Source organism: Nicotiana tomentosiformis, chromosome 1, assembly GCF_000390325.3.
Source record: "Nicotiana tomentosiformis chromosome 1, ASM39032v3, whole genome shotgun sequence".
Classification (NCBI taxonomy): domain Eukaryota; kingdom Viridiplantae; phylum Streptophyta; class Magnoliopsida; order Solanales; family Solanaceae; genus Nicotiana; species Nicotiana tomentosiformis.
This window is the reverse complement of record NC_090812.1, coordinates 17,601,546-17,623,944: the sequence shown is the minus strand read 5'-3', so window position 1 is coordinate 17,623,944 and position 22,399 is coordinate 17,601,546. Positions and strand designations below refer to the sequence as shown.

Here is a 22,399-nt window from a genome sequence, read left to right as displayed (position 1 = left end):
AAGAAAAATACTGATCAAGTAATTACTTGGCCAAACAAATATGTAAACTGTGTAATTACACCCAAATTCAATTTCCAAGTGGCTTTCCAAACATGCTTTAAAATAAATGAGTTATGAAAAATAAAACAATGATGCTCATATTTTAGTTTAGTTACTTCTTGACTTGCAACTACAAACAACAATAATAGCAAAAAGTCCATTGTAATCCCACAAAGTTGGTATGGGACGTAAACCTTAGTATCTATTTATCATATTCAAAATTCAAATATAATAAATAACTTTATCAAAACATGTAGGTCAATTGGTAAATAGTATTCACTTTAATTTAAAGAAAGTAGACAGATATAAAGAACATTTAGAGAGTAAAAGTCAATCTGCTAACATATTACTGAATTCCGCTTGACACTTGAAAAATTAATTAAAAATCTTTGAACACCTTTGGCGCAATTTTAGGATTGCAATCCACCACCTGTGTAAGAGCTAAAACCCTAGCCTCACCTGAAACCAGCATCTCTCCCGGCTCCACTCTCCTCTAAAAAGCTCACCTCCTCTAAATTCATCAACAAAACCCTAATCAATTTGTTTGAAAAAGTTGAATGAAGATGAGTTATTGTATGAACCACTGTGAAAATGCTCTTATCGGCTCATCTCTTCATCTTCTTCCTCTGTTATTGCTCCTTCCAAAATATATTCATCAAAAACCCACCTTTTCCCACTATTTCCCCACTCTGCGAAATCCACAGTTTACAAAAGTTCCTCTTTTCTGCACCTCCAATCTCGGCCATCCGTTTTGGGTCACACCCATTTGCGCAAAAGGGTGAATTTTTCGATTGTCAATGAGCAAAGCCCCAGTAATGATTATGTTGTTCAAAAGCAGAAATTGGGGAAAAGAACAGATATAAAGAAGATTTTGATACTGGGTGCAGGGCCAATAGTGATAGGACAAGCTTGTGAGTTTGATTATTCAGGTACTCAAGCTTGTAAGGCTCTTAGGGAAGAAGGGTATGAGGTTATACTTATTAATTCGAACCCTGCAACGATTATGACCGATCCCGAGATGGCGGACAAGACTTATATTGAGCCAATGACACCTGAACTTGTGGAGCAAGTCTTAGAGAAAGAGAGGCCTGATGCATTGTTGCCCACAATGGGTGGCCAAACTGCTCTTAATTTAGCTGTAGTGTTGGCGGAGAGTGGGGTGCTCGATAAGTATGGGGTCGAGTTGATTGGGGCGAAGCTTGGCGCCATAAAGAAGGCGGAGGATAGGGATTTGTTTAAGCAGGCAATGAAGAATATTGGGATAAAGACTCCACCTTCAGGCATTGGCAATACTTTGGAGGAGAGTATCGAGATAGCCAGTGAAGTAAGTCGGGGTTAGCAGCTAGTTTGACATCACAGGTTTTGGTTGAGAAGTCTTTGTTAGGTTGGAAAGAATACGAGCTTGAGGTTATGAGGGACTTGGCTGACAATGTGGTTATCATTTGTTCAATTGAGAATATTGATCCTATGGGAGTTCATACGGGGGACTCCATCACTGTGGCTCCTGCTCAGACTTTGACAGAGAAAGAGTACCAACGTCTTAGGGATTATTCAATTTCCATCATCAAGGAAATCGGAGTTGAGTGTGGGGGTTCTAATGTGCAGTTTGCTGTAAATCCAGTTGATGGGGAAGTCATGGTAATTGAAATGAATCCTAGAGTTTCAAGGTCTTCGGATTTAGCCTCAAAAGCTACTGGCTTTCCAATAGCTAAGATGGCTGCTAAGCTATCAGTGGGATACTCTCTGGATCAGATTCCTAACGATATCACAAAGAAGACTCCAGCTAGTTTTGAGCCATCCATTGATTATGTAGTAACAAAGGCAAGTATCTTTATCTTTAACTTTATTGCTGGTCTTAAATTCCGATCGCCTTGTGTAGTATGTTTCTCTTATGTATTAATTTTATCCCTAGGAATTTAATGAGCTGTTACTTATATAAAAGAATGTGATAATATTCATTTGGTTGTCTCAGTTCAGTTATATAGGAGTAAGAATGGTATCTTGTTTCTACTAAGGTATCTATTTATGGCCTTCACACATACTCATCTCTATAACATGCTAGTGTAACTTGACAACCAGAAATATTCACCACCCTTTTTTTTTTACAATGAATTATTTGGTCCCAGTTATGACGAAAATGTGGCTAATATTTCGACCTGGATTGTGTAGAGACAGGGTAGGATAAAGAAACAGGAACATATGATTCTTACCAACGGCAATGATCCCTGACATCTCTGTCATCAGCTTGATTCCTATAATTTGTTCTTTGAATTATGGTAGTTTTCTTATTGTTGCTGGCAAGTTTTTACAAGAGTGTCTATGCAGCGTTGTTACAATCTTGACACACTATTTCAAAATCTGGTTGCGGGATAATACTTTAATTGGCATTTTTTATTATTTCATGATCTGGATATGATGTAAATTGCTGTTCCTTTTTTTTCCCCCCTTCCGAACTCCATTATTTATACATTCACAGTTAGTTGTCCAAACAATGTAAATTTTCCAGATACCTAAATTTGCATTTGAGAAATTCCCTGGATCTGAGGCCATACTGACAACTCAGATGAAGTCTGTCGGTGAGTCCATGGCAGTAGGTCGCACATTCCAAGAATCCTTCCAAAAAGCAGTGCGGTCTCTAGAATGTGGTTATTCCGGGTGGGGCTGTACCCAGGTTAAGGAATTGGACTGGGATTGGGACAAATTGAAGTATAGTCTTCGGGTTCCTAATCTTGATCGCATCCATGTGGTATATGCTGCAATGAAGAGGGGGGTGAAGGTAGATGCAGGTTAAGGAATTGGACTGGGATTGGGACAAATTGAAGTATAGTCTTCGGGTTCCTAATCCTGATCGGATCCATGCGGTATATGCTGCAATGAAGAGGGGGATGAAGGTAGATGACATCTTTGAGCTCAGTTACATAGACAAATGGTTCCTCACTCAGCTAAGGGAGCTTGTAGATGTGGAGCAATTCCTTCTGCCTCTCAGTTTGTCGGACTTAACAAAGGATGACTTCTATGAAGTGAAAAAGAGAGGTTTTAGTGACAGACAGATAGCTTTCGCGACAAAGTCCAGTGAGGAGGAGGTTCGGTCAAGGCGTTTGTCTTTGGGTGTGAAACCAGCATATAAACGAGTTGATACCTGTGCTGCAGAATTTGAGGCTGATACGCCTTATATGTATTCATCTTATGACCTTGAGTGTGAATCACTCCTACCGATAGGAAGAAAGTGTTGATTTTAGGTGGAGGACCAAACCGAATTGGACAGGGTATTGAGTTTGATTATTGTTGCTGTCATGCATCCTTTGCCCTTCAGGTTTGTGGTTCTTTATGATTGATTTAGGGTCTAAATTTTGCTGCATTGCCTTTTAGGGTATACTTTTTCAACTGCCAATGAATAACTTGAATAGAATCTGAGTAGAGGCTTATGTTCTGATAAGGTTTCTTCCATATAATGATTCAAATTATCTGATTATTCTGCAGTACTTTTGAAATTCAAAAGTTGATAAATTCTGGGAAATGAATGGCACGATCTACAGGTTCCTTTTAATATAGAAGACTCCTATAGCATGGCTCCAATAAGAAATATAACATTGGTTAATGGATTTTCACCTTTTTAGAATGATGAATTTCTGATTGCGCAATGCAGAAAATAGAAAAATCAGAGTTTTCGTCTTCGCATGTGGAGTATTTGAAAAATAATATATTGTTCTTTTGTTCTGTCTTGGTTCTCGTAGTTGGCGTTTTATGGTTACTACTTTGCTCCTATGTTGCTTTCCAACCTTGAAATTTGTTTTTTTCTTCTTTTCTTTTTTGGTTTATACAGGACGCAGGCTATGAAACTATTACGATAAATTCCAATCCTGAGACAGTTTCTACAGATTATGACACAAGTGGTCGTCTCTACTTCGAGCCTCTGACAGTCGAGGATGTTCTTCATATCATCGACTTGGAAGGACCTGACGGTATCATTGTGCAATTTGGAGGTCAAACCCCATTGAAACTGGCTCTTCCAATTCAGAATTACTTGGATGAGCTGCCTAAGACGAGAAGTGGAGCTGACTTTGTTCGCATTTGGGGTACATCACCTGATTCCATTGATGCGGCTGAAGATAGGGAGAGGTTCAACGCTATCCTGAATGAACTACAAATCGTGCAGCCAAAAGGGGGTATAGCAAAGAGCGAAAAGGATGCTGTTGCCATTGCGACAGAAGTAGGATACCTTGTTGTCGTCCGACCCTCTTATGTCTTAGGTGGCCGGGCAATGGAGATAGTTTACAACAATGACAAATTAGTGACGTACCTTGAAAATGCTGTTAAGGTAGATCCGGAGCGCTCTGTCCTGATTGACAAGTATTTAACTGATGCCGTAGAGATTGATATTGATGCACTTGCCGATTTGCATGGTAATGTGGTCATCGGTGGAATAATGGAGCACATTGAGCAGGCTGGGGTTCACTCAGGTGACTCAGCTTGCATGCTTCCGACACAAACAATTTCTGATTCATGCTTGGAAACTATTAGGTCGTGGACTACGAAATTAGCAAAGGCTAAATGTGTGTGGCCTCATGAATTGTCAATATGCCATTAGTGCTTCTGGTGAGGTGTTCTTGCTCGAAGCTAACCCCCGTGCATAACGGACGGTTCCTTTTGTTTCCAAGGCGATTGGGCACCCGTTGGCTAAATATGCTTCTCTAGTTATGTCAGGAAAATCGCTACATGACCTAAACTTCACCAAAGAGGTTATCCCAGGACATGTATCAGTTAAAGAAGCTGTTCTTCCATTTAAGAAATTCCAAGGATGTGATGTACTTCTTGGTCCTGAAATGCGAAGCACCAGTGAGGTAATGGGTATCCACTACGAGTCATCAATTGCATTTGCCAAGCACAAATTGCTGCTGGACAGAAAATGCCACTTTCGGGCACTCTATTCCTCAGTTTAAATGAATTAACAAAGCCTCAACTTACCACAATTGCTCGAGCCTTTTTGGGGCTTGGATTTCAAATCATTGCAACTTCTGGAACTGCACTTGTACTCGAATTAGAAGGCATGCCAGTGGAGCAAGTGCTTAAAATGCATGAAGGGCGGCCACATGCTGCGGATCTCATTGCCAATGGGCAAATTCAGTTGATGGTGATCACAAGTTCAGGGGACACACTCGATCAGATTGATGGCCGGAAGCTGAGAAGGATGGCTCTCGCATACAAGATACCTGTAATAACAACAATGGCAAGGGCTTTGGCCACCGCTGATGCAATTAAAAGCTTGAAATGCAACAAGATTAAAATGACAGCACTTCAAGATTACTTTGATGTCTAGAAGGTAGCAGCTGAGCTCAAAAACCTGCAGTCTGCATCATCTCTTTCTACTAGTTGACTTGCCATTAGGTGAATCAGTCTTCTTTGGTTGCTTGTAAGTTTTTTCTCTTGTTCTGATCTCTATGTTATAGGTGTCCTTGTTGTTTTATGGATTTGGTGCCTCATTTTTCCCAAATTTTTGCTTCCTGAACTAGCTTTACAAATGTACTGGAACATCAAAATCTACTTATAGATTAACATGTTTTCCTCATTTATAATCTTGTGTATATAAATCAACAGAGATTGTCCATCTCTTTAAGTAGGTTTCTCCTCATTTGCCTCATGCATCTTCTTCTTCACAAAGATGTCCCTTCTCTTTCAACTTGCAAAGTTCGTCGACATTCATCATATGAGTGCAATTGAAATTAAGCTCACAATTTTTAAGTTTTTCTTTTCACACACACACACACAATCACACACAAACATATATATATATATATATATATAAAATTAGTGAAAAAGTATAGAAAATTTAAGTAAGTTGTTGAAACCTACAAAATCAAACATTTAAAAGTTGAACCTTTTGTAGATCAATAAAACATAGTAGTTTAATCGATAAAAAGATTATTGTAAAGGTTCAATGAATCACTAATCTTTGCACATGCAGGGTATGAATCAGGTGAACACTTGTTCTTCCAGTGCAGCTACTCAAATGAACTGTGGACTAAACTAGTTAGCTGGCAAGGCGTTCAAAGACATGCAAGGGAATGGAGTCAGGAGTTAAAACTGGGCAATCAATTGGGCAAAAGGAAACAAAGCTGCAGATGAATTATATAGGATGGCATTGGCAAGTTTTACTTATTATATTTGGCAAGCAAGGAACCAAAGAATATTTCAAGGAAAGAAGAGAAATGTTGATACAATTAGTAGACTTGTGGTCCAGGACATTCAATGCCGAGGGAAGAACAAGAAGAAGCTAGCTGGACCCCTGAGAAATTTGAACTTTTATCCCTTGGAATTCTGTCATGTTGAATCTAATGTAATGGAATATGAAAAGGGTAGATGGGAGTAGTAGTAGGGAAGATGGTGTATGGCAATTTTGGGATGTTCTTGTTGTACATATTTTCTTTCCCTGGTAAATAAAATATAATATAATTTGTTACCACAAAAAAAATAAAAAAATCACCGATCTGAAATACACAGTTGAGATAATTATTTGGAGATGGAATGCTTATACAATGTTTTATTAGCAGCCTTTCCTGATTCATGTCTAAGTTGGTAAATAGTCCACAGAGTCGATCTACTATGAGCAACACGATATTTCTACTATTCGATCTACTATAGCTTGTTTGAATTGTGGGCCCCAAAAGATCTATCTTTTCACATGGTAACTTTGAAGACACGTAGTACAAAAACTGGGGCCCATTTGACTCCATATTTTACACGTACTATTCACATGTTCCACCTCCAACTTCTTTTTCTTAAACGTGTTTTCCCATCTTTAAACTTGTAAGCATCTTTTCTAATACTACTACTATAGTCAACAAAATAAGGCTCATTTTTGTAAAATATAAAGGTTAGCATGATTAGACAGAGGAAGAAATTTGTTGTAACGGATGTATTCATTTTTAGGTTTTATTTTAGTTAAATTAGTTTGACACAAACAAATGTTGCTTTGGAAAACCAAGAATTATTTTTCTATTCTGATCCAATAAATGATACAAAATATGAAGACACACAAAGAATAACTAGAAAAGATATAAGGATAAAGTTATTTAAATAATTTTTACAACAGTGCCATTAAATAATTTTTTAATGTGTGCCAAAATCTTTAATTTTTTTTTTACGGGCAATAGTATTATTTGCAATCTATCTATAACTATTTTAAACAAGTTAACATTGTCGGTAAGGTTTTTTATTGTCAGCATATAAGTTAAATGGAAAATATACTTATGTTAATTAGCGCAACAAAATCATGAAGCGAGCTCTTCTTAAAATTTAGTTTTTAAGGTAATAATTGAGTCTAACAAAATTATAATTTGTTTACTTTTTAATGACTTTGGATGATTTATAACTTTACATTTTTTTTTTTTAGAGATGGATTCTATCACAGGGATCTTCTTTATAACACCCTGAAACTCATCTCCCTCAACATGCCTGCTTGGTTATCCAAGTTGAATAGTGGGGACATTTTAGTAATTTACTGTGAAAGACTTGTTTTGATTGGTTCACATTATTTAGTAAATGTAGTTACTTTGTGTACATTTTAACTGTGCAGACTTTCTTGCCCTTCGAAGGCCCATGTTCATGCGTTTTAGACACAGCTATTGACATTATACAGGTGTTCTCTTTTTTAGTATATTAATTAATTATAACACAATTAAAAACGACTTCAACTAAAATGAGCCAATGTAATATACAACAGAGGTAGACAAAGATATGATTTTTTTTTCTTCGTAACGGTAAAAATAGGATGAGTCACTGTATGATATTTCGTTAGTAAGGAATTCAAAAGTTTAAACTACTGAGAAACTTTTACGAAGATATAACTTTAATACAGAACATGCTTAATTCAAAAGGTAAAGAGAGACAAGCTTTAAACACCTACATTTGGATTACTGGAATTTTTTTTTAATTTTGTTTCATTGTTCTAACTTCTTTTATAATTTAGTGGAAAATTAATACGCTTGTTTACCACGGATTTTTCTTTTAACCCCTAATTAGCTTAATAATGAGAGGTTGATAATAAATACCTAAAAAAGATCTCCATAAGCCATCGCACAAAATTCAAGCAGTTGGATGTATTAGGTTTGACAAAATCATTACAAAGAGGATGCTAAAAGTTAATACAATTACTTCCTCCACGTCTTGTGACCATACACAATCGGAAAAAAATAAAGTCACTAAATATGAGAATGAGTGGGAACGAACCTTGTTCTTTCAGTCAAGAGATTGGAAGAATTTTAAAACCTTGATCAAAATATTTATATATAACTTTAACATCTAAAAGAAATAATATATACCATGTTGATACCATGCGTCAATAAATTTGTCTATTCTAAAAAGGACGATGGTGGCTAATTGTCATCTAGGCTGCTATTCATGATATATATACTAGAAAAGAGAGAGATATGTCATAGATACATTCTAAGTTAATTAACAGACATTGGTTAGACCAAAATTGTACCATAGATTTGAAGCACACCTTTACAGATTATAACTACGCCTAAGTAAAATGACAAAGTCATTGCAAAAGACAAATCCAAGTGTTCAAAATACCACAAACATGAGAATGCAACTTCAATCTCAAGTATGGCAAAATTATATTATCTAAGGAACATTAAATAAATAATTAAAAATTTCTAATCATATTAATAGTCTAATAGAAAAACATATGAGCTATAAAAAATTTAACCCATGCAATGCGAAAATTGAGCCCGCGGGCCAATCACTACCAGTTCAAGTTATAATGGAGAACATTGACCAATGAAACCCAATCTATGACAAATGGTTTCGAGTTATAGATGCATCATTTAACAAATTCTTGTGACTAAAAAAGTATAACATCAACTTTTCTCAAAAAAAAAAAAAAGTATTTCTTGTACAATGTCGAATGAAACAACAATATAGTAGTAGAAAGAAGTATTTGTAAAATGTTGAATTCTACACCATTATTAGCACCTTTAAACTATTAAAACTTGTAGATTAAATCAGAGAAAACCAGGATATTAGCATAGCGTAATTGGCAATATTCACTGTCTCCTTGGCAGAAAACAGTACAGTAGGGAATATTGTCTCAAGAACTTTGAAACATAAACATGTAAATATATGAATGTACAGAGTGCAACACAAAGCACCATGGCCTTGAATGAAGCAAGCTAGCTATATTACAGAGGAATATCAGCTACTACTGTATTTACAAAGTCTGATATATATACCTCTTAAGAAAGGAAACCAATAGAAAATCTGATGTTTGCCTAGAAGATTGTCAGAGCTCTTGGCTGTTGGAATGAATCAAAGAAAGAAGAAATTCTTACATCTGCCAAGATGTAATACTCTAGTATTTTTCAATTACTTTTGGTTTCCGTTGAATTGGCAATCTAGTCGAACTCCAAGTCCTCTTATTTTGTTTAGCCGGAGTACAAGTAGATGCTGTTTCTGGTTTTCATTCTACACTCAAGACTTCTAAATATGTCCCTTTTGACTGGAAATCCGAAAGCAACAGAAGTCTCTGAGCTAATATTCTTGATCAAAAAGTTTCCCAAGGCACTCAGTTACGAGAATCAACTCAAGCAGAAATGCAATTAGCTTTCTCCCAACCTCATATTTTCACCTTAGCATGTCTCCAGCAGCCAGTCGCAAGCAACTCAAGGCCGGTGATATGCTAAATGTGTTGCCATCAGCATTATAAAATGAAGGATGTCCAAGAGGTGCTGGCCTATCTGGAATTTCAGGAACCTCAGTATCTCCTTCCAACATTTTCAGTGCATCCAATATAGTTGGCCTCAACGCCACCATCACGTGGGCGCACAATATTCCAACGAGAAGAAATCTTACCATTATAGACCTTGGATTTGCGTTTCCTGAATCCTCATCATTCTTTACTAGGACAGCATCCAAAACTTCATTTATCTTTCCAGCTTTTACCTTCGACCAAGCCCAATCTGTGATCAGAAAAGCACGAGGCGACCCTGAAGTGAAATCAAGGACCTTTCTTCCACACATTATTTCCAAAACAACAACTCCAAAGCTATAAACATCGCTCTTCTCAGTCAATTGCCCGTAGAGAGCATATTCGGGAGCTAAGTAACCATGTGTTCCTGCTACACGGGTGGTAAGATGAGACTGTCCTTCTCTACTTTGCTTAACCAACCCAAAATCAGCCACTCTTGCTCTCATATCAGCATCTAACAGTATATTCGTTGCTTTAATGTCCCTGTGATAAATTGCTGGCTTTACCCCATAATGCAGATAAGCTAATCCTTTTGCCACATCCAAAATTATGTTTTTTCTCTGAGGCCAAGTCAACGGTTGCTTCATCTTTCCATCTTGATTTACATGAAACAAGTGATCATCAAGATTTCCACTGGGCATGTAGTCATAAACCAGGTATCTTTCACTCTCCCCACTTTCAATCCGATTCTCATCAGTCACACAACACCCTCTAAGCGGCACAAGATTACGATGCTTCAAGTTACTTATGATCTCAACCTCATTGCAAAATTCATCTTTTTCTTGAAAATCAGATTCTATAACCTTTTTGACAGCAACAACAGTCCCATCTGCTAATGTTCCTTTATAGACTACTCCAAATCCACCTCTCCCTATAAAATTCTTTTGGGTAAAATTATCTGTTGCCTTCTCAAGCTCCTGAATTTTGAACCAAACAGCAGTTTTAGGCCTCATTCTTCGCCTAGACACTGTATCTTCCATTTCCACATCATCATTTTTCCTCCACCTTTTGTTCCACCAGTAATACAATCCCAACATAATAGACATGCATAATATTGCAATACCAGCTCCAGCCAACCCAAAGATTAAAGCTAAATGTCTCTTACTTGATGAACTTTCATTCAAATCAATACTAAAAATACATGATATGGCACCAGTACTTTCAGGACCAAACTCATTGACAATACCAGCAGCATACAAAACTGTGAAGTAAAAACAATCAGTGGAATGAGATTTATTACCATCAATTGCAATCAACTGTTGCTGAACTCTAAGGCCAGCTGCTACACATCCATCACAGGCAGTAAAATCCTCAAGATCAGACCTACAACCAGAATCCAAAACAGTTGAAGGCCCCAGCTTTTTAGTCCAATCTTTTGTGGTCTGAATTGAAGCACAAATATTTGGTGTGATGACAAACTGAGAAGGGTCAAAACAGAAAGAGGAAAGATTTGAAGGCAGAGACAAAGAATTGAGCTTTGATTGGAATTCTTGGATGCAAGAAACAGAAGTTTCCAAATTGGGCAGATGGAAAAGGGAGGTTTCTTTAAGATGTTGAGCCATAGCAACACCAAAAAGGGACAAAAGGTTCTGACAACACTGGCCTTTGCTTGATGTAGGAATATCAGAACCATTGGAAATCTGAGGGGTTGAATTCAGAACTTTGCATTTAGAACTGGACCATGGAACTCTTAGAACATAGCCAAAATCTAAGGGACAAGTTGCAGACAGATTTCTGCTATTTTGAGCTGAGGACATTGAAACTACCCAAGAAAAGAGACAGAACAACAAACACACAATCCACAAATCACCCTTCATCTTTTAGCGATCTATCAAAAGGAGGACCTTTGATTCAAGAAACCATTTTAAAGAGTTTTTGTAATGATTGATGATCTGTGTAGTTTGTCTTGTTGTGTAAGAGGGTGTGTGCCTAGAGTCAAAAGGTTAGGTTCTTTTTCCTGTTCCTGGATTTTGTTAAGGCGGCTGACTTTATAAATCAACTAACAAAGAGGAATCAAATAGGAACGTGCCTCAAGAAGCTACTTAGATGACAATTTAGGATAATGTAATTTTGATAATTAAGAAATATTTAGGTTATTTCCTAGAAACATCAGAATTTAGTACTCCTAAAAGATTTTCTAGTTATTGCCTAGATGTCATCACTAAAATAAAAGGGACAGAGATGTTTGCTCACTGTTTGAGAAAATGATAGCCGCTCTCAAATAATAGTCGAAAATATTTTTTTATATATTTTTTTTATATATATATTATATATATTATATACAAAAATTATATAAATTTTATATACTTTTTCGATTTCGGAATGTAAATAGTTACTGACGCAGACTAAAAGTGATATTTGCCCTTACTTTCTGCAAAGGAATTTTGTTATATTCTTGTTGCTATTATTTTTTTGAATGTAAGAAAAAAAAGAAAAAAACATTTTAATTAATCAGTTATGATAGAATCTATTACATGATGATAATCTCATTTTGTTTGTTGATTTCTGAATTTGTATTTCATTAATTAAAGTCAGACCAGACAACATCGATATTCTTTTAATAGTCTTATCATTTTCTTTTAATAGTCTATCATTAAAAAAAAAAAAAATTGATTCTTTGTCTATCTTTTCTTTAAAAGACAAGGAATACAATTTTGAAATGATTATTTGCTTATGAAAGCATGACATATGAACTAAACAAGTTTAATTTGTCAATTCAGATTAATTTTTGCCGGTTAGATTGTATTTAGTTAAATAATCTAAAACCTTATTGTTTGAGAGAAGTTGGAAGTAGTGAAGTTGCAAGGAAACGCATTGGTTTTGTTTTATCTCTCTACTGATTCATGGTTACTAGTCAGTCTTGACGTCTTGACTTTTATGCTTTTGCCTTTCTTACACAATACTATCAAAATCGGGTTTACCCTTCGAGATTGTCATTGTAATATCGAGCCATGATGCGGAGTTTAGTTGTCGAGCTCGAACCCCAAAAATCAATCTAGATCGATATCGATCAAGATCGAGCTCGAGACATCGAGGTCAAACAAATAGAGATCGGCCAAGATCGAGCTCAAGCCCCAGAAACCAATCAGGATCGAGATCGGCCAAGATCAAGATCGAGCCAAGAAACAAAAAAGCCATTATAGCCGCAATTAGGGGGAGAATCTCGGCAGAAATCTCGGCTTGAATCAAGAAAAAACTAATTAATTAATCTATCATGAAATCCCCAATATGTATTTTTAATTATATCCAAATTGGAATTCCTCCACTATATTAAAAGTTGTTATCATTTGTAGAGAGGACACATTCATTCTGAGATATACAGAACATCAAGCAAATACTATCCTTTTTTGGCTTTTGATATTTAGTCATATTGTTTCTTCTACCAATCGTTCTTCACTCAATTTGGAGGTGATAAAACTTGAAGGCTTAGGCTAACTAGTTCATTCGGTTTGTATTCATTTCTTTTATAACTAATTTCAATATTCATTTACATATCTTTCCCAATTTGTATCAATTTATATCACGTATCCTTAGAACTACGTATAAATTCAACTCTATCCGTTTTTCGGGTAAACAGTTTGGCGCCCACCGTGGGGCTAAGGATAATAGTGGTTATTTGGTACGAATCTCTATAAAACGCACTATTTTACACTTGCTCTTGGAAGTATCTTTGATTTCAGGTTAAAAATGATGAACTCTCAATTAATGGCCCTACCTATCGACAACGAAACTGGCCATGAAGGTGAGAATAACAACCTGACGCCCGGGGATGAAAGGCCACTCGTTGACCCCGTTGGAACTCTGGCCGTAGATCCAATTGACATTAATTTACATGTGGCCATTGAAGCGAACTAACATTCCGACCCCGAAAATACCATTCATGGTGGAACTCGATCTGCAGTTCGAAATACCCAAAATGCTGGAGAAGACCGGATCAACCTACGTATGATTTCCGAAATGTTGCAAACTCAACAGGTAGCGATAGCTCAGTTGTAGAGCCAAACCCAGGAACCGAGCAGGCTTGAGCTCGGTCCACCCCGAGAAGTCACCAACGGAACGGGACCAGCTGTAGTAAGGTCAAATGAACAAGAATCGGGGACTAACCCCGAAATTATAAATATGCTTGAGGAATTGACAAAACGGATAGAGTCAGGAGAAAAGAGGATTGAAGCAAACGACAAAAAAGTAGAAACTTATAACTCCAGGGTTGATCAGATCCAGGGGGCACCACCAATATTGAAGAGTTTGGATTCCAAAAGGTTCGTACAAAAGCCCCTCCCCCCCCCTCGAGCGCAGCTCCCAAATTGATCCCCAAGAAGTTCCACGTTCCCGAAATTCCTAAATATAATAGAATGACCGACCCCAATGAACATGTCACCTCGTACACATGTGCCATTAAAGGAACGATCTAGAGTACGACGAAATCGAATCCGTATTATTAAAGAAATTCGGGAAAACCCTGTCAAAGAGAGAAATGATATGGTGTCATAATTTACCACCTAACTATATCGATTCTTTTGCCATGCTTGTAGATTCTTTTGTAAAAGCACACGCCGGAGCCATAAAGGTCGAGACTAGGAAGTCGGACCTTTTCAAGGTAAGGCAAAAAGATAACGAGATGCTAAGAGAGTTCGTATCTCGTTTCCAAATAGAACAAATGGATCTATCATCGGTCACAGACGATTGGGGCGTTCAAGCTTTCACCTAAGGACTAAACGAACGAAGCTAAATGTCTTCACAACAGTTGAAGCAGAACTTAATTGAATACCCGATTGTTACCTGGGCCGATGTACATAATCGATATCAATCGAAGATTAGAGTCGAAGACGACCAGTTGGGCCCCCCTTCTGGGTCCGTTATTAAAAGGGACATCGACCGAGAACCGAGGTCGAACAGGGACTGATACCGGCCGTATAATGAAGATCGTAGGGGCAACGAACCAGGACGCAACTCCGTACGAGGTGAAAGGAGAAGTGATCGAGGCCAAGGGTCTCGAGGGCTGATGAACAAGAATGGTTTCGACAGGCATATCGAACCTAAGGAAGCACCGCAGTTATCAGAGTATAACTTCAACATTGATGCATCCGCCATCGTATAAGCTATAGGATGCATCAAATATACTAAATGGCCTCGACCTCTGCAGACTGATCCAGCCCAGAGAAATCCCAATCAAATATGCAAATATCATGGCACCCATAGCCACATAACGGAAGATTGAAGGCAATTGAGAGAAGAAGTAGCTAGTTATTCAATGAAGGGCACCTTCGAGAGTTTTTAAGTGACCGGGCCAAGACTCATTACAAAAACAAAGAGTTCAATAGATAAAACAAACAAGAAGAGCCACAACACATTATCCACATGATCATCGGAGGGATCGATGTCCCCCATGGGCCAGTGCTTAAACGCACTAAGATGTCGATTGTAAGAGAGAAGCAATCTCGAGCTCATGATTACATACCTAAAGGAGCCTTGTCCTTTAATGACAAAGACGCAGAAGGAATCATGCAGCCCCATAACGATACACTGATAATATTTGTACTTATGAATAAAACTCAAGTTAAGCGTGTGTTAATTGATCCAGGTAGTTCAGCCAATATCATTCGATCGAGGGTCGTAGAGCAACTCGATCTACAAGACCAGATCATGTCCGCAACCCTGGTACTAAATAGATTCAATATGGCATGTGAAATTACTAAGAGCGAGATAATTCTGCCAGTAAACATGGCCGGGACCATCCAAGAAACGAATTTTCATATGATCGAGGGCGACATGAGGTATAACGCCCTGTTCGGGAGGCCGTGGATCCACAACACGAGAGCAGTACCCTCGGCCCTTCACCAGATTCTAAAATTCTCAACACCAGAGGGATTAAAAACAATCTACGGAGAGCAACCAGTCGCAAAGGAAATGCTTGTCATCGATGAAGTGATTCCGATATCATCACTCTCATCGACAAAAGGATCAAATTCGAAGGAAAAATGGGATACCAAATAGCAATCACAAACGTCGGCCTCGACCCAACTAGAGAAGCAGAAGACTGACGAAGATGATGATTATGGGATCCCTCGATCCTTCGTGGTCCCCGATGATTCCGACGCTACCAAATCAACGGTCGAAGAACTGGAGCAAATCATATTAATTGAACATCTTCCCGAACAAAAGGTATACCTGGGCACATGGTTAAGTCCCGAGCTCAGGAAAAAGCTTATTCAATTTCTTATACCTAATATGGACTGTTTTGCTTGGTCTCATCTTGACATGACAGGATCCCACCGGAAATCACCATTCATAGACTAAGCTTGGATTCGAAATTCAATCCGGACTCCAGAATGCCAGCAGGCCTTGGAGGAACTAAAGCTGTATTTACTTCATACCTCGAAAGTGAACGAACAACTTTACCTGTACTTAGCTGTCTCGGAGATAGCAGTAAGTGGAGTCCTGGTCCGAGAAGAACAAGGTACGTAATTCCCTATTTATTATTTCAGTCGGACCTTAGGTGAGGCCGAAACTAGATATCCACACTTAGAAAAATTAGCGCTTGCTTTAATAAGAGCCTCTAGGAAACTAAAACCATATTTCCAATGTCATCCGATATGTGTTGTAACAACTTATCCTCTTCGAAATATTTTAAACAAACCCGAGCTTTCGGGTCGATTGTCCAAATGGGCCATAGAAATCAGTGGGTACGATATTGAGTATCGACCCTGAACCGCCATCAAATCTTGGCGGACTTCGTGGCTAACTTTACGCCGGCCTTCGTACCCGAGATTGAGAAAGAACTACTGATAAAATCAGGGACATCTTTGGGAGTCTGGACCCTCTTTACGGACGATGCTTCGAACGCGAAGGGGTCCGGACTAGGTATCGTACTAAGATAACCCACCGGTAATGTAGTTAGACAGTCTATCAGAACTACAAAATTGACTAACAATGAGGCCGAGTATGAGGCCATGATTGCAGGTCTCGAACTAGCTAGAATCTTGGGAGCGGAGTCGTAGAGGCTAAGTGTGATTCCCTCCTCGTGGTAAACCAAGTTAACTGGAGTTTTGAAGTCCGAGAAGATCGAATGCAGAGGTACTTGGATAAACTACATGTGACTCTACATCGATTTAAGGAATGGACCTTGCAACATGTACCTCGAGAATAGAACAACGAGGCCGACGCTCTTGCAAACTTAAGTTCATCGGTCGAAGATGACGAACTCAACTCGGGGACTATCATACAACTCATGAGATTGGTAATCGAAGGTCACGCCGAGATAAACTCCACAAGTTTAACTTGGGATTGGAGAAACAAATACATAGAGTACTTAAAGAACGGGAAGCTTCCATCAGATCCAAAGGAATCGAGAGCTCTGCGCACAAAGGCAACACAGTTCATCTTGTCCGAAGATAGAACGCTGTTTAGAAGGACGTTCGATGAACCATTGGCAATATGTTTGGGACCGGGAGATACCGATTACATCTTACTGGAAATTCACAAGGGCACTTGTGAAAATCATTCCGGTGCCAATTCGCTGGTCCACAAAGTAATCAAAGCAGGGTATTATTGGACCAATATGGGCAAGGATGCAAGGGAGTTCGTTCGAAAATGCGGCAAATGCCAAAGGCATACGCCCATGATTCATGATTCATCAACCCGAGGAACTATTACACTCAGTCCTATCCCCATGGCCCTTCATGAAATGGGGAATGGACATCGTTGCTCCTCTCCCATCGGCCCCAGGTAAGGTTCAGTTTATTTTGTTTATGACTGATTATTTCTCTAAATGGGTTGAAGCACATGCTTTCGAAAAAGATTGAGAAAAGGAAGTCATAGACTTCATTTGGGACCACATCATATGTCGATTCAGGATGCCATCCGAGATTGTATGTGATAATGGAAAACAATTCATTGGCAGCAAAACAACTAAATTTTTCGAGGATTACAAGATCAAAAGGATCCTATCAACACCTTATCATCCTAGCGGGAACGGACAAGCCGAATCGACCAACAAAACTATCATCCAAAATCTTAAGAAGAGACTGACCGATGCCAAAGGAAAATGGAGAGAAATACTACCCGAGGTCCTATGGGCATACCACACAACATCGAAATCTAGTATCGGAGCAACACCGTTCTTGTTGGTTTTTGGCGCCGAAGCTCTGATCCCGGTCGAGGTCAGAGAACCTAGTATCAGGTTTCGATATGCAACAGAGGAGTCAAATAACAAGACCATGAATTCGAGCGTAGAATTATTGGACGAAAGACGAGAAGCCGTTCTCGTCCGATTGGCCGCCCAAAAATAGCGGATCGAAAGGTACTACAATCGAAGAACTAATCTTCGACATTTTAACATCGGGGACTTAGTGTTAAGAAACGTCACCCTCAACACCCGAAATCCGAATGAAGGGAAATTGGGTCCGAACTGGGAAGGACCGTATCAGGTTCTCGAAATCATCGAAAAGGATCCTACAAGCTCGGCATGATAAATGACAAATAACTACCGAGAAATTGGAACGTATCGCACCTAAAACGATTCTACTGCTAAGGTACGACCCTTCCCATTTTTATTTATATTTCAAAACTAAACTTTGTAGGTGTTCGACCAGGAACAACGATGGATTCTTCAACACAAAGCCTTTAGGTCTGAAAGCACGCGTTACACTCTTTTTCACTTAGACCAGATTTGTCCCAAATGGGTTTTCCGGCAAGGTTTTTAATGAGGCAACCTTTGATCGTGCTAACTTAGAAAAATTCAACAGTATCCGAGGCCTCTTTACAATCAACCTCGAATACTGGGGGGCATTTCCCTCGAATATCAAGTTTGATGCAGGGAAGTTACTTCATGGCAGCAGGGTCTCGATAGAAAAAGTTTGTAAGGGCCAAACGGTCAAACGAACCATGCCCGCGTAGTTTGCTCGAGCCCTGGCACAAAACATGTACGGATGTATAATGATTTATAAAGAGAAGTATTCTTCTTTACCAATATCTCATACCTTAGAAAAGTTTTTCTACTTTATATTCTCGATCTATTATGTAAACAAGCTTAAGGGCCGACCATGACCGGAGTTTGGATGATTACCCCCACAATCGGGGACTGCCGTCCAAAAAATAAACGAGATCGAATTATATAAACTCCGAGATCATAAGACCTTTTAGGCAACCCTCAATTTTATAGGCCACGACCACCCTACTCGGGGACTGACACTTCGGGTAAGCTCGAAGTAAAATGGGAAAGTAAGTCCAAGGGGTAAATCCCGAACTAAAAAGGCTATGGCCGAATTAACACGGGTCAGAGACGTCCGAATTCCGTAACAAAACAGGCCTTCGAATCCTCTCATAAACCAGCTAAAAAGGCTACCCCCGGCAAAATTCATAAAAGGCTTCGATAATATCAAGCCTCGAAAACTCTAATGAGTACAAAATTGTTCGAACACTCGAACAATTCCCTATTTCATGCTAAGGCATTACAGGTTTTGCAAATAAAAGCCGAAAAGGGGACAAAGCCATAAAAAATCTTTTTATAAAAGCCTAAGGGATATGTTTTGTCTTGAGTTCGAGAGACCATCCTCGCTCCAAAAAAAAACCTAAGGGTTACCTTACTTCGAGTTCGAGCAAGCACTCACTCGATCATAAAGCCTAAAGGCTATTTTTTGTCTTGAATTCGAGAGATCATCCTCGCTCCAAAAAAAAACCCTAAGGGTTACCTTACTTCAAGTTCGAGCAAGCACTCACTTGATCATAAAGTCTAAGGGCTATACTAATTCAGTTCCAATCAAATTGTCTAAATCTCAAATCTTAGAATAAAACTTCATAATTTTATAAAGCGGAAATGAAGAAAGTTTTTATATATATGTCAAAATCATTTACAAGGACAGCATGGCCCGATCAAGTTTCTCTATAAAAGACCAAAACGGTCTTAAAAGTAACACAAAAAATACTAATCCTAAAGGACTTAGTCCTCTACGGTAGCAGCATCTTCGCCCTCGGGGCCTCTTTCACTTTCAGATCCGCTCATACTCCCGGTATCATCATCATCGGAAAAGGCCAACACTCTGGTTTCGGCTTCGAGCTCCTTAGCATTCTCGATCTCGGCTATAAGATCGAAGCCACGAGCATGGATTTACTTGAGAGTCTCCCTTCGAGACTGACATATAGCATGCTCGGCAACCCAGTTTGATCGAGCCTGAGCAGCCTCGACAACCTCCTTTGCTCAAACCTGAGCAGCTTCAGCATCAGACCGATAGACGACCACCATTGCATCAACATTAGCCGTGGCTATTTCGACCTCCCGATTTGGCCGCTTCAAGTTCTGTGGCCAGTCTCTCTCGATCAGAAGTTGCTGATCCCAACCGAGACTGGAACTCCTCGATTTTCTTGGCTTGTACCAAGGTTCTCTTTCAATCTTCGGAGTTGGGTCTCAGCCGAGGCCAGTTGAGCTTGGGCGGGCTCCTTTTCTGAGGCAAGGCGGTCCATGTTATTCTTCCACTCCTCGGCCTTCGCTTTCACTACGTCCACTTCAACACGAAGCTAACTGATCACATCGAGCTTTTGCTGGACCTGTGGGACCAAACTGTTAGCCATCATTGTCATGACCTAGACCGATAGGCCGCGACGGGCACCCGGTATCTTACTCAACCGAGTACCAACGTAACGTATCATACTATTATAGGTAAATGAACCAAAAAGTCTTTCATGAGATGACTAGAATAAAGCATGAGGGAAAACTCAATATAGGTTGACCCAACTTGATATACCGACTTATACATATGACGTACAAATGAAATGCAAGGGAAAACTCTCAACCTGTCTATCGGGACCTACAGGCATGAAACGCAGCATCCCCAGGCAAAAGGGATGTCAGTACAAATAATGTACTGAGTATGTAAGGAATGAAAATCAGTAAATAATAGATATGAGAGAAACATGGAGTAAAAAACTCAACATGTAAGTCTGAATAACTCTGTGAATCATTTCATATTTATAATGTCATGCATATGCGTATAAATGTCATACCATGCATAGGTATATGCGTTCATAACATCATCAAGCCTATGAGGGCAAAATCATCAACGTATACCAGCTGAAGTGGTGGTGGTGCATATATAATGCCGTAATATTTTCCCATATCCCATATACATATTATATACATATATAAGCATATATAAAGCTATCTGGTCATGGGTCAATGTAAATAAATGCAATGCATGAGAAGTATGTCAATAAAATCTCTCGAAACATCATAAAACCATTATGCCTTTGATTAATATCATCAAATAAACTTTATCAACTTACGTATTTTCCGAGACCCATGAACAAATGATATAATAATAAGACATATGGGGAATTAAGAACATAGGAACCTCTAGTATTTCTATGAATAGAGTCATTTATGGAAGTTGTGCATCTGCTCATTTTGTTGGTATCGTATGGATCATGCCAAAAGGAAAGAAGGGATAGCCTTAACATACCTGAGCCGATTCTCTTGGCAATCCCTCTAACACACGTTAATTGCGATAAAACACGTGACGGTAAGATCAGAGTAGGAAAAAATCCGTATGATATTCTTTAGAAAGATTGCACCGTACTTTCTTATAATTGCAAAATCTCACGTTGCTTAAGATGCTATGAAATTTTGTATGAATCTCTTGTTGAATCTATTCACGTTGCTATGAAGATAGATACATCTCTCTTTTGTGAATTGATCATATTCTTGTATGAACTTTGTAGCAAATTACGTTGCTAACACTTTGAATGAGTTTGCTGAAGCATTCTTTGACATGTAGAGATTCAAAAATAAATTAGAGAGTTTATCTTAACCTTTGGGAGTAGGCCCCACTTTGTGGCTTAGTTGTCCATAGACTTCTCCAAATTTTGCCACCTTTTGTGTGATTTTAAGAGTTACATTTACTAAGGCTCTTGTTGCCACGTGAGGTTCTTTAACTTTATCCAAAGATTATCATTAATTATCCACTAATCTCTTAATTAACTTGTTAATCTTCAACTGACCAATAATTATCAATTATCTACATAATTAAGAATTATCTTAAATTACTTATAATACTACTCACTTTTAACATACTTTATACATCTTGCTATCATGGTCATGTGGTACCTTGTATGACACTAGTCCATAAATACGTGGTATTATAACTTGGACCGCATTTTACCTCAAATTGTCAAAGTTCGACGAAATTTATTTTCTTTGATTTGCTTACCTTCTCACCTTCACGAATTTACTCATCACTTGTTTGAAATAGCATAATACTTATAATCTCAAAATAATCTCATTCCCAAGTTTACGTCGATTAACTTATGACGAAACGTTAACATACGAAAATGCGGGATGTAACATCTCATTTTCGAGCTTATATCAATTTACTTATGGCGTACTTTCACGTATGAAAATATGGGGTGTAACATCATTTCCCTCTTTGGAACATTCGTCCTCAAATGTTGACCGATGCACTTATCGTTATCATAACCTACAACTCTTGCGAATACTTTAGACTCTCCTTGCCATCTAGGCAACTATTTTGTAAATAAATCCAAAGGCCAGGGAATTCCCCCCTTTAGGCCTTTAATGCTTATTCATCACTGTTCATCTTAAGAATGATGGCCTATTCTCAT

At 38.5% G+C, this 22,399-nt stretch overlaps 1 protein-coding gene and 1 pseudogene across 1 annotated transcript; one reads left to right on the top strand and one right to left on the bottom strand.

The window, feature by feature from the left end:
• Positions 1 to 398: 398 nt before the first annotated feature.
• LOC104108985 (carbamoyl phosphate synthase arginine-specific large chain, chloroplastic-like) lies at positions 399 to 5,448 on the top strand (annotated as a pseudogene).
• A 3,591-nt stretch (positions 5,449 to 9,039) lies between these two features.
• LOC104108986 (probable receptor-like protein kinase At1g11050) lies at positions 9,040 to 11,759 on the bottom strand. The gene has a single exon (XM_009618153.4). It carries the CDS (start codon positions 11,602 to 11,604, stop codon positions 9,664 to 9,666), a length of 1,941 nt encoding a protein of 646 aa, XP_009616448.1. The 5' UTR covers positions 11,605 to 11,759; the 3' UTR covers positions 9,040 to 9,663.
• Positions 11,760 to 22,399: the final 10,640 nt, after the last annotated feature.